General features: G+C 40.1%; 1 protein-coding gene across 1 annotated transcript in view; it reads right to left on the bottom strand.

Moving 5' to 3' along the window:
• Positions 1-265: 265 nt before the first annotated feature.
• LOC102791628 (copine-8) overlaps positions 266-13,139 on the bottom strand; it is a 134,838-nt gene continuing 121,964 nt past the window's right edge. The window contains exons 17-20 of the mRNA XM_087830909.1: positions 12,649-12,751; positions 9,338-9,395; positions 9,152-9,225; positions 266-5,299 (exon numbers count right to left, since the gene is read on the bottom strand). Coding sequence (XP_087687035.1) covers positions 5,111-5,299; positions 9,152-9,225; positions 9,338-9,395; positions 12,649-12,751 — 424 coding nt within the window. The 3' untranslated portion in view covers positions 266-5,110. The remainder of the gene's footprint in view (positions 5,300-9,151; positions 9,226-9,337; positions 9,396-12,648; positions 12,752-13,139) is intronic.

Here is a 13,139-nt window from a genome sequence, read left to right as displayed (position 1 = left end):
AGTTTTTCACCCACTACTTCTGCATTCAGTATATCTTTTACTAAATGAACGGTCCAATATGGGATGTTGTTGTTAACGTGAGGCTGTATTTACCTGAATTTAAGAGCTGCAGAGGACTACGTTATTTTTTAAATAATACTTTGATATGTAAAACCTCTGAAGAGAGAGAAGGCATGCTTTCTTTTCCATAATTGTGGGGTAAAAGGAGAAAAAAATTACTTTTAACCTTTGACTGGCTCAGAGGGGAAAAAAACAACTCACAAAATGTCGTTTAATATGAATATTTATTTAAAAATCAATAGTTCAATACAGAAATAGTCATCTGTTATATGTATTATCAGACAGTTGGGCCATGCTTTCTCTGATTAATCACGGTCTCAAAAAAGTACAAGAATTTTTTTTCCCATTATTGAGCTTGTGCAAAGAAAACACACTAGAAAGCATTAGAAACACTGACACAAAGTAGATAACGATCAGTTCCTTTGAACAGTTCATTTTCCAGAAGAAGGCATCGCACAATTCCAAAAAGATCAGTCAAAGATTTAAGGCCATTTTGTACAATTAATTTTCATATAGATTCGTATATTTCAAAACACTCAGTTTTCAACAAAAGGAACTGGTGCATCCTTTGTAAAACTGTACATGCAAACATAGTGCACATTATTAAGAAGATATGACGAGCATACGATACATTATTTGGATATCTTTAGTAAACAAAGATCTTACGTGTGTTAACACCTCACATGATCTAATAAAACACGCTTAGAAAAGGTGCCTCACAGGCACACGCGCACACACAAACACACGCTCACGTTCGCGCAGTATACATCAAATGTGTTCACACATATACACACTTGTGGCTTCATGAGGCTTGTCAAACTTAGTGAGCCGTGTAAAACTGTATGGAAGCTGAGAAAGGTCTGAAAATATGATCCTTACTTACATATTATTCCAAAATAAGAAACTAAAAAGTAGTAGTGCTTAATTTGAAATATTGGAATTTGAATGGATTGAATTTGGGTTTAATTAGTTTTCTGTTTTTTCAAAGTCCAGCAAGAAAATTTCAAGTTTTCCAATTTCCAGAGCTTCAAATTCAATTTTACATTCAAGTGTCTGTGTTTCAAACCTGGTTTGATTTTAAAAAATTGAAAGTTTCTATCCTGAATTTCACTAAACCAGGTCCAGCAACTTTTTGTTGGGTTTTGTTGTTTGTTCATCAGTAAACAAACAACGAGAAAAATGGCCTAAAATCCTAAAATCAGAGAAAAAAACAAGTTTAACTATAAATGAGGAATTGAAATGACACAATTACCTGATTTTCACAACATTTTAGATTATGGTGACAACATCAAGTATTTAAATCAGCTCATAATTGACAATTTAGCCCTGATTAGCTGGTCTTCTCATGAAATTTGGTGAAATTAAAATTAGGGAACAGATGTATTTTCCAACCTGGAAAGTTTTTAATGATGAACGTGTGACTACAAGAGGTAGTTTGTTGTTCAAATAGCATGGGTTTAAATCTGGGCAGCCAACTCAAATTGGGATTAAAGCCAAGCTGTTGTTGTAGTCTGCAAACAATTCAAGTTGTTGTTTACATCCATGTGTGTCCAGACTCATATTATGTACAGCCTGTAGCATATCTGCAAGGAATCTAACAGGTGGGCAATTCTATTAGGATCATCAAATCAGTATCTGACTCATCATCTCCCTGTTTGGCACTGAATAATGGTCAAAAGTGTTTTTGCTAGAAAACATTATATCACAATAAAGTTGACTTTTGACACTTTGGATATAAAAAATTATAATTTATTCCCATTACACAACATTTGTTGTTGGTGGTATTTTTTTAAGTATGAATTATATGACCAAAAGTGTATTCACAGGTCAGTGTGTTTGACCTTTAACCATGCAGTTCCACCTGAAGTCCAAGCGGATGTTTGTGTGGAATTTAAAGAAGCAATATTGGTGTTTTTTAAATTGATTGGTCCACAGCTGTCACCAGAGACAAGGCAAAAAAAGAAAGAAAAAAAGAATGGAAATATATAAACGACTTGTTGAAAGGGTTTATTCACATTTGCCTCTCTATCACTCCTTCTAGGTTAGATTTTTAAACCGTAGTGTTTCAACTACTGATGAAAAGCTGTATTTATAGGCAGTCCTGGTATTTGCAAAGAGTGTTTCTTGCTCTAGTAGTTCAGGGAACTTCTCTGTTTTTCAGCAACCGGCTATAGCAAACAAATTCTATCTGCTCCAACAGCTTAGTCCGGGATTTTGCAATGTATCATGCTGTGATGATCTTGAGGTCCACCTAGGGTTTGATCAGGTGCTAACTATGTCTCTGTTTGCTCTGCAGGGACTGATTAGGTGACATAGAGCGAGCATAGAGGTGCCCTGTCTAGGCAATGAGCTCTTAATGTTGAATTATTATGCTTATTTATGCTTTCAACTGAGCAGTTGGACACAAGAAGCCTAAACCAGTACACACACATTCATTTGATAAATTCGGCGAAATTGAGTTTCTGCTATGGTGACAATACATGGGGAAGACTGTAAAAAAGAAAGAGAAATGTGAGAATGCAATAAGAAATGCAGCAATGTACGGTCCAGTCTCACTGCAAAATGTAAAATTGTCACAAAAAATAGTTTGTTCATGTTCCTAGACACAATTGTCTTTTGTTTCGTTTTTTTTTTTTTTGAGTGATAAACTTTATGAATTATGTAACTCTTTAGTGCCTGCAGCACTTGTGGTTCAGACAACGTAGTAACAATTGTATTTTAATGCAAACTCGTTTGACTTTTAAAATTGGTAAATTAAATTTTTTTTGTATATATGTCACTGGATACGAAAATAATATTGTCAAAAGTCCTGTTGGGGAACATGAAACAACCGTAAAATTAGTATCCAGAAACACAAATCAGAAGAATTTGTGACTATTTCTCAAACTACCGTGAGGCTGCGGTGCAATGTAAAGTATTCCAAAGTACGGTATGTAAAAAATTCCAGTTACAATTTTTTATTTATTTATTTTTTAGTGTTGCTTTCATGGTTACTCCTTTTTACAAGGAGATGGAGATAGCACATGAATATTAAAATGTTGCATTCCCACTTAATTTAAATATTGTATCTACTGTTGTTTTAAAAGGTTATTTCAATTGACATCCATATCTCAATCCAAATCTCCACATTCACACACACTTGTGACAAAAATAGAAGACTTTAAATTGGAAACTTGTCGAAACGGTGAATACAACTCGCATGCGTCATCCTCGTTCATATGATTAGCACATATAAATACACATCGTAAAAACAAAGCTGTATCAAAGCTAAAGGTGTAATAAAAATGCACTCAAGTACAAACACACTACACCCACGCAAAGAAAAAATATAGGGAAAATGTGTTTTTCTCTGCATTTTTGACCACTGGGCTCTTTTTGCTCAAACAGTATTTTGTTTGAGAGCAGCTGCTATTGTTTTACACATTGGGCAGGAATATGTGACAACACAATGAGACAAAACCCCTGGGCACGTGCGCATCCTACTGCCAAGGCAGTTTGTAGCGGAAAGACAGACACAGAGAGACAGGGTAGCCATGTTTCCATTCAACTCTCAAGTAGTGCTACATAAACAGCCAAAAAGCTCTTCATTGAGCTTGGATGGAGGATTGAAGTAAAATATAATAGGGTCAAAAAAATGTAAAAACCGAATATGTAACTAATATTAGCCACATTTTAATTTTTTGTTGACTTCACAGTCATGCTAACAGTATCATTCTTTTAAAATGCTAACATTAAGGCTGCTAGCATGTTCACAACGATAATGCTAGCATGCTAATGACTAGCAATTAAGCTATTTGCGATGCTCACCGCCGTGGCGTGTAAGCATATTAACAGTCACTAATTGGTGGTAAATATAATTTGTTTTTAATGATGACTTTAAATGTATAACAACGTTACACATTAATATGGGAGTTTTCAATCTTTATCAAAGATGTGTGCTAGCTAACCAACAGTGCTGTTCCTTGAGTATTTAGCTTACATTTCTTTAGGATGAACAGAGAGTCTAGGTTTTTTAAATAATTTCCAGTCAAGTTAAATCCTGTATGAAGATCATTATAGTACTTGAACAAAAAAATAAATAAAATAAAAAATAACTAAATAAAACCCTTCTTATTTCCGATTAGCATAAAATTCTGTTTTTTCAATTAAACTAGCTAAAAAAAAAGGCTGGATGGAAAGACAGCTAAAAGTGACAAATGTAGAAAAGAAAGGATTGAGAGAGATGGACAGATAAGGCTGAAGAAGACAGACGAATGAAGATACTGGCAGACAGACACTCATCCCCCACAGACAGACAGATGAATAAAAGAGGTAGTGCAGGGCCACTATATGCATGCAGTTGACTGAGGCTACACTCATGCAAAAGTTTAATACAAACACTAGAATACAGTACGGTACAGTACAGCACAGTACAGTACGGTACAGAAGGGCTACCAGGACCTGCACTGCTGCTACCTGGCATGGATGCCAGGAGAGAGCAAGAAAGAAAGAGAGTATTACAAGCTTCATATTGAAACTATATAAAAGTATCAACAGTAAAAATCCTCGTTAGCATTTACTGTAAACAATGAGTGATTTGGAGAGAAAGAGAAAGAAAGAAGAAGTTATATATGTCCAGTTATTTACAAGTGAAATTACTGCTCATTTAAGATCAAGTAACTCCTTCATTTGTCTGGAGACATTCTCTTTAAAAAGTAAGATCAGCCGTTTTATACTGCTTTCCTTCCATTCTTTCTTATTTCTGCCACAATTTGAATTGAGACTCTCTGAAATTTCTCCAAAATCTTTCCAAGCATAAAATAAGCAGGTAAAAAAAAAAAATCCAAACAATAACAGGAATGCTTGACAGTGGAAGTAAACAGACTCTCATCTTCTTTTCCTGCCCTCAAAAGCGTCACTCTCCTGGCCCGGCATGCAGCTTTCTGAACACATGAAAGACCACTGTGATCCACAACCACAAGGCATGGAGAGCGGCTTTAAGGAAATGGAAGTATTTCGCGTGACAAGTTCAGCGAACCCCTGACTCCAAAACCTTTTCCAGCCTTGCTCCTCAGATCTGGGTTTGGATGGGCTGCCCAGGTGGTGTGTATGGAGGCGGCGCCGGTGAAGGCTTTATCCCGCGGGTCCGCATGTAGGAGAGGAACTGGTCTGGAATCTCAGCCAAGACATCTTTGGCGAGCCGGGCCATGCTTAGGATGTGGTTCCCCGTACGATCGATGTAGTCCCTGAACGGGACAAACTGAAAGGTAAGAGGAGGAGAGAGATGTTAAAAAAGCAGCAGGAAACAGATGTTGGGACAGGAACAATGCTAAATCAATCATATATAGGTTTTATAGGCACTGCAGGCTTGTCAGGCCATTTCCTCTTGCATGATTCTGCGCGTCATAGCCATAGACTCTTAGCTAGCTAGCCAGCTAAGTCAGCATCATAGGCAGTGTAAAAGGTGAACAAATTTTGAAGCTTTGCCATTAGAACTTTAAAAATATTACAGTTATCGTTAACCAAGCAGAGGTGATTATTTCCTTATTGATTGTTGGTCCTGTTGTAATTGAATGTCACCCTACCAAATAAATGACTACTATCTGCTTTCCATGTGGTTTTACTGTATTTGATGTTGTTCTGCACTGAAACTGACCAGTTAGTCACGTGACCAGAGCTCAAAAATCTGTCTTTTAAGACTTTCTGAAGAAAAGAAGTCATAGAAAGTTCTGTCTGGATGAACAAAACTTGCACTTTTGTCATTTCAGGCAATAGAACAGCTGAAAGCTAGAAAGCTTTTACCGAAGACGCTGCTTTAAAAATAACTTTATGGAAGTAGGACCGGCCAACTGATAGGATTTACAGAGGTGAAGATATCGGTGAAATGTGTGGGAAGACAGTTGGGTTTGGTAAAGAGGGGGAAAATGAGAGAAGTCACAGAGAGGATAGACGGCAATAAGGAAGAAAAGCGCAGATGGAGAAGAGACTGGGTGAAAGGAAGAGAAAGGGGGTGAGAAAGAAGGAGGGTGAAATATGGTGGGGTGGAGTGGAGGGGGGAGCAGTGGGAAGAGCCACACACAAGTTGAATTAAGTAATACTATTCATCTTCTTTTTGTACTTGTGAACTGCAAGATTATTTTTGTAAAAGTACAGCTGTACAGCTCACCAGGCTGGCAGCTGCCTGCGAGAAGAATCTAGCCTAATTAAGACGCTGCAGAATCGCCCGGGCGGCTGAAACTCTGGCGTGTAGCTGTGCGGCGATCGGGCTACAGCAAATGTAAAGGTTTCGCCTCAACTGGGGTAAAGAAAAGTCCGAATCTGTAACATCACCTAGCTGAGCAGAACATGTAGAAAGACGAAATGTGCATATTTTCATCCAATTTTTCATTTTTTTTTTCCTGAGACTTTTGGTAATAGAGTCTCCTGACACGGTTTGGGGCTGCTGGAGTGAGAAATTGAGCAGTTGGAAGCTTTGAGATAAGGCGAAAATACAAGCCAGCAGCTACATAACAAGCACCAGTTAGCTCTAGGAAAAGTCAGGGATTACTGGGATCAAATATTAGGCTGCATAATTTATAGTGGTGCTGAAAGCATACGTGTATCCTAAAACACAAGTCACCGTATGATCACTGAAGTTGTTTCACTTTGCTGAAATAAATCTTGTAAATCTCTCTTCATAATGTCCCTCCAATGGAAGACAAAGTCACTTTTTATATTTACTTAATGAGATGCTGTCACCTGCAATCACAAGATCACAAATGGAGACAATTTGTGCTGGAAACACTTGCTGCAGAAGTTAAGCTTCACCATGACACTTGGGGTTATTAGCTTTGTGATAATGAGATCCTGCAGGCTGAGCTGGTGTAATGTTCCCGTACAGAAATTTAGTTTTTCACCGCCACCAGGTCTTTTTCTGCATGGAGCGCTTGTGTATGTGTGTGCTTGAGCTTGTTAAAAAAAAAAACTAACTAATGAGCATGGCTCTGAGGGAGGGTGCGAGAATTAAGACTATGACGGCGGCATAAAGGTCACGGAGGAGGAAAACGTGACTTCTCCGTGTTGCAATCAAACAAGTGGTTTGCTGTGAATGTTCGCTTTTCTTCTACTTCTACTTCGGTGCTAAGATTAAAGCTGCTTTGGGATTACCTGCAACCGTGAAGTGATCCCCTGCAGCAACACAAACAGGAACACAAATAAAAGGGAAGGTAAAGAAAGCCTGGCTGAACTGGATGATGAAGGGATGGGTGAACTAATACTGTATGAAATACGACTGTGACTTTATACATTAAAGGCAGGTCTATGTGGCTGCTTTGCTAACCTAAATGACCTTTTAAGAATAAAGAACTTAAGCACACAGGTAGCTGCTGTTGTGGCTATGTCGAAGCCACATGGGGAAAATTCTGATCTTTCTGCGCTGCACAGATCCATCGTGCATGGCTGCCTGCAGACCCCACAATGCCCTAGGCTTTTTAAAATGGGCATTAAGCCAGGGGTTAGAGCTGAGGTTCACTGTTCATTCACTTTAATGAGGAAGTGAGACTGAGTAAAAGATGGAGGGGATGGTGATTTGGCTCTTCGCTGTTACTGGGGAGCCTGCCATTATCTTTCTCTGTGTGTGTGTCTCTATTGCCATCTGGGGTCTGGTGCACCACATGGTTGGTTCTGTCTGCTCATACCTCCCAGGCCCAATAAAAATGCATAGGCCCTGAGTTTGGCTGGAACTGGAATTTTGTTGGGAATGTGCATTGCTAAAACATCAGCTGATAGGAGTCTTCAGGCGGGTCCCACTTAATTACCTAATTCGAGCACTTGATTTGTCAGGTGTAGATGAAGTACCTCGTAGCACAGGTATTGTTTCAGCACACACAGTTTGTACAGTTAAATCCACAACTTGTTTTGGATTTAACTGTCCCGTCTTCCTTCTCTCACCCCAACCGGTCGCAGCAGATGGCCCCGCCCCTCCCTGAGCCTGGCTCTAGCAGAAGTTTCTTCCTGTTAAAAGGGACTTTTTCCTTCCCACTGTCGCCAAAGTGCTTGTTCATAGGGGTCATATGATTGTTGGGTTTGTTATGATTCAGTGTCATGGATTTTTTTTTTTATACTGTGTTTTTTGTCTGCCACACCAGAGGGTGGCATAGTTTGTGTCCTGTGTTATTGCTGCTATATGAGTTCCAGGTGGAGGCTGACCATTGGTGGAGGACTGGGAGAGGCCGGCTATAAATGAGGACCCCTTTCAACCCGCCTACTTCCTGTTCCCAACGAACTGTGCATGTGGCTGCGTGTGAATTTGTATTCTGGGAGCTTTTGCCGTGTTGTAAATAGTTTGTTGTATATAGATGTAAATAGTTGTCGATATTTTTTTTTTACTCGGTAGCTGTAGGGGTGAGAAGCCATTTTTCTTTGGGAACCTTTTCTCCTGTTTTTGGTTAGGGAGGCAGGTAAGACACCTGTAATTTTCTTTTGGGGTTTTCTGTGAAGGTAAGCCAGCTGCATTTCATTTCTAGAGTTTTTGTTTGTTGTTTTGCCCATGCTCACCCTGACGCCTGCTACCTTTTGGGACTTAATAAACTGACTGGCTGTTGTGAAATCCGTGGTAGCTGTTTTTTGTTGGTTCGTCTTCCTTGAGAGCAGGGAGTGTGGGGGCATTTCTCATTTTTATTTTCCTTATGTTGCACGCCGGTTTTCCCTGGGCTGGGGTGTAACAGGTTGTTCTCTGTATGTATTATTGTAGGCTCTACCTTACAATATAAAGCGCCTTGATGCAACTGTTGTTGTGATTGGCGCTGTATAAATAAAATTGAATTGAATTGAATTGTCTCGTGGGCAGTGCTGCTCCGTGAGGATGGGGCTGGCTCACACCAATTTGACTCAACTCCACTTTCCAATTAATATTCACAGGCTTTATTTACAAACAATCATTTGGCATGCAATCCCAGTGAGGGGACACCCGTATGACCTGCATTTAATACCCTTAAGACGTCTGTATACTCAATTTAAATATATTGTCACAGCAAAGCCGTCAGAACACAGAATGGACTGAAAACGCAGACCCAAGACAGTGACACAGGTTAGTGTAATGAGGATGAGTAACGATTTAAGAGACTGAAGGCACCTGAACAATGTCCCTCTCGGCGAATCTTCCTCTAGAAGAGATTCTGACTTCATCGCCATCTAATTCAACCATGGCTGTAAAGATTAAAGACAAAACTAAGCTGGCAGCAGTTTTTCCTACAAAAAAATCGAATCAAATAAAGGTTTGTTATTTTAACCCACATGTTTCAAGATCTTGTTGACTTACCATCAAATTCTGCAGGCCCTACTCCCACAATGATAATTGACATCGGCAGGCAGGAGGCCTAAACGAGAGCGAGAGGAAGAACAATTAATATTTCAAAACATTCAAAGCTGTGAAAATCTTTACTTGAGCGTAACACCATGCATGTTCACCCGTGTTGGACACTGTGGAGGTTTTTCTTTAGTAAACAAATCATGTCACATTCATGTCTCGCAGAGCACATACAATATGTGTGATCATGTGTGTTTTCCACCCCCGGAGCGCTGCGTGGGCTGAGCCATCACTGTAATTAATATTAGACATGAGACACTCAACTCGCTGACAGCTAACAAATGACATGTGTTTGTGTTGTACGTGGGCGCATTCGTTCAAGTGTCACAGAGTGTGTATGCAGTCCATCGGTGTGTGAGTGTGTTCAGTGAGTAATGTTATGACCTCAGGCTGCAGAAAGATAGATGATGTTATCAAAACATCTCGCTTATTTTTTTCCTCCCTGTGGTAGAGGTCCTCATTGGGTTTCTAATTCTGCTCCGCTCCCCCCCCCTCATATCTCGCATATATCTGCCCCCTTTTTTGAACCCAAGCCTTCTATTTCTCCCGTCAAACCATCAAACCCCCTGTCCTTTGTTGTTTTCACAGGCCCTGAGATGGATCACTGGTTTCAGAAACATGGCTTCCGTTCACTGTTCATTTTGTTTGCATTCTGGGCGACTCTGGACTTGACAGTGATGGAGAGGACGGTGCGAAGGTGAACCACATGCTGGCAAAAGCAGCACAGCGAACACACATTATAACAGAAGGAACCGCTGCCCGTCATGGACGTCGTATCAAATGCGAAATTCTATTTTTTTTATTAAATTCCCTCAACTGTGCACAGTTCACATGAGTTTCCACACCTCTGCTTATTTGCACACAGTTTTGTCTTTACTGTAAATGTTTACAATCCAGAGTATTTTTTTATGTTTGAGATTTGGTCCACAGTTATTTCGTCGTGTTTCCTAACTTTTCCCACCATAACACCGCTTGTCACCAGCGCAACAACAGAAAACTCTGTGACTGCTACCCCTGCACTATAGTGCACTAACCCTGATGTGTGAAAAGCACACTGTGACTTGCTGTACATGCTAACCCAGTATAAAAGGAGGATGTAGCCATGGCGATGTCACCTGCTGGGTTAGGCCTCTACATTTTGAAGCTTCAAAACGAGCCACCACATAGTTCTTATTGATGGATTTTTGAAGTTATTATATTTGGACAAAAGTGCTGAATTATCTTGGTTTGCAAGCTGTCTCCACAAAGTGTACAGACATGCATTGCTCAGTAAAAGTCTAATAGTATATTAGAATTTCTCTCAACCGAAGCACAAACCACACAGCTATAACATTAATCAGATAATCCATTAAAAATGCCCCAACAGGCATAAACACAGTAGAGAGGTCTACTTCAGTAAGTGAAATTAATAGAGGTGAAGCCTAATAAAGCCAGCATATGCGAGCCAGCACCCCTGTGTTGGGAAAACTGTCAATTAAAACAGCCGTGCTCCCAATCCAATTATCCAGGTGGATGAGCTTTAAAGAAATCATCCCACTCAGAACTCTAGAAATGAAGAAACTATCCACAGAGGCCAAAACTTATTCCCGTATCAGGCTATAAATATGCTTTTTAATGCTATAAAGTTGGCCGTTTTAACATGAGATTCCATGGATACGGACTCGAGAGGATCTGCAGTTTTTGCCACTTCTGCATTTTCCACTCAGCAGGTTTCCCCCTGTTCTAACCCTCAATGGTCAAAACTTCGATGACACAGTAATCATGGAGCACAAAGCAATTTTCATCTATTTAGGGAACATCATCAGTGCTAACAAACTATCTAGAAGTGTGAGATTTAGATTGTTGCACCTAGGGATGGGTACCGGTATCCGGTGCCATGATGGCACCGGTTCTGACATAAACGGTAGTAACCAGACCGAAAAGCAGCGCACATTTCGGTGCTTTTTTTTCCTGAGCTGTGATACACTTTAGATTCTAGCCAATCATTTTACGTTTCCGAGGATAGTAGGCGGGTCCAGGTACGTACGTTCTTTTAGAGCAGAGCTACAGATTAAAAATGCCCAAGGCGAAGCGGTCAAAAGTCTGGCTGTACTTCACAGCAAAAGATGCAAACTAAGCAGCCTGCAACAAGTGCTTTAAGCTGATACTGTGATACTGTCAAAGGAGGTAACACCTCAAATCCGATGAAACACCTGGCGACGCATAGCGTTTTTTTAAAAGCCAAGAAATGCGCCGTATTTGATAGCTTGCTGCGAGACCTCACACCGAGCACATCTACTGCAGGTGTGGTGCCTGTTATCGGACCCGGAGTTTGCAACATCCCCCAAAAACCCGAAGAGGAGAGTCCTGGCCCCTAGCCCTGCCAGTGTAGCAGAAATGATGAGGATGATGATGCAGCAACAGCCGTTCTTCTCTGCGTGAGTAGCTTAATGTTGTTTGTGTGTAATTTACGTTGAGTAGGCTAACCACGTTATTACATTAATGCATGTAAGGTGAACTAGCAAACACCATCATAGCTACATGCGGCTGTCTTCTTGTTTGATGGCAGATACTCCCTTCACCCTGGCCAAAAAGGCTAAAATGACCAAAGAAAAAGTGGAAAACAGTTAAACATGAGAGGTTTTTGGACAAAGTTTGTGTTTTTTCCATTGTTTAAGCACTGCTTCCAGCCCAGAGTGATACCATATATGCCCCATAGCTGCAGAAAAGGCTAACCTTGTTATCTTTTTACAAAAAAACAGCTGAACATGAGAGGTTTTTGGACCAATTTTGTGTTCTCCATTCTTTAAGCACCGGTTTGAGCACCGTTTAAGCACCGGCACCGTTTCAAAAGTACCGGTTTGGCACCGGTATCGGATAAAACCTAAACGATACCCATCCTTAGTTGCACCTTTAGCTAATTAGGTTGTGTTTTGATGTTTGATGGTCGTAGTGTTGTGGTGTTGTAAATATATGCGAAATGGGGCAGCTAGCATGATGGTCACGGTCATTTCTCTTTGCATTCGCCTGCATGGTGATTCGTTGCTTCTTTAGCATAAAGTACTGCTACGTAAAGTTTAATTAAGGGATGACTTGCTTCCTTCCTTGTTTGTCGTTCATGTTTTCATTATTTCCTCATTCCTTCAGCCAGTCTTTGGTTTTGAATGCCACTGGCTTTATTTATCATTATTATAATTCAACTTTTGCAACTAATATTTCTTCAAAGGGTGAACTTTCTGAGAGGTGCAGGCTCAGGTGTTCACAGCTGCTCTGCACACCCTTACATTGACAATAGATTCCTTGGTCTGGGCCATGTCTGAGATGACCCCGTCTGTGATGATGAGGAGCACAAAGTACTGAGAGCCATCCTTCACAGATGCTGCGTATCTGTACAAAAACACACAGAGAAACAATTTGTGGTTATTTCTGATCTCCTTACACGTTTTTGTTACAAATACAGCTCATTACTTGAGTAGATTATGCATCACACTGTGTAGTTTAATTACATGTAAAGTATTTAGTGGCTTTATTTAATAAAGAGCAGAAAAAGATCTGTGAAAACAGTTTGGTATTGATGCTCTGGATAATAGGATAACTTCATAATCTGTCAAACACATCATTATGTCAGTTTCACAGATTCTTGTCTTATTAAGAATTTTAGCCACTCTGTTACCAAATGTGTCCTTTCACTCCTGTCTGAGTCGTGACCTGATATTATTCCAACTGCTTCAGTTTCTTTCAAGCATCACCTTTCTGTGCAGCAAGCTACGTCTCC

This window comes from Neolamprologus brichardi, chromosome 17 (assembly GCF_056152115.1).
Source record: "Neolamprologus brichardi isolate AB-2024 chromosome 17, ASM5615211v1, whole genome shotgun sequence".
Taxonomy (NCBI): Eukaryota; Metazoa; Chordata; class Actinopteri; order Cichliformes; family Cichlidae; genus Neolamprologus; species Neolamprologus brichardi.
This window is presented reverse-complemented; position numbering and strand designations above follow the sequence as displayed.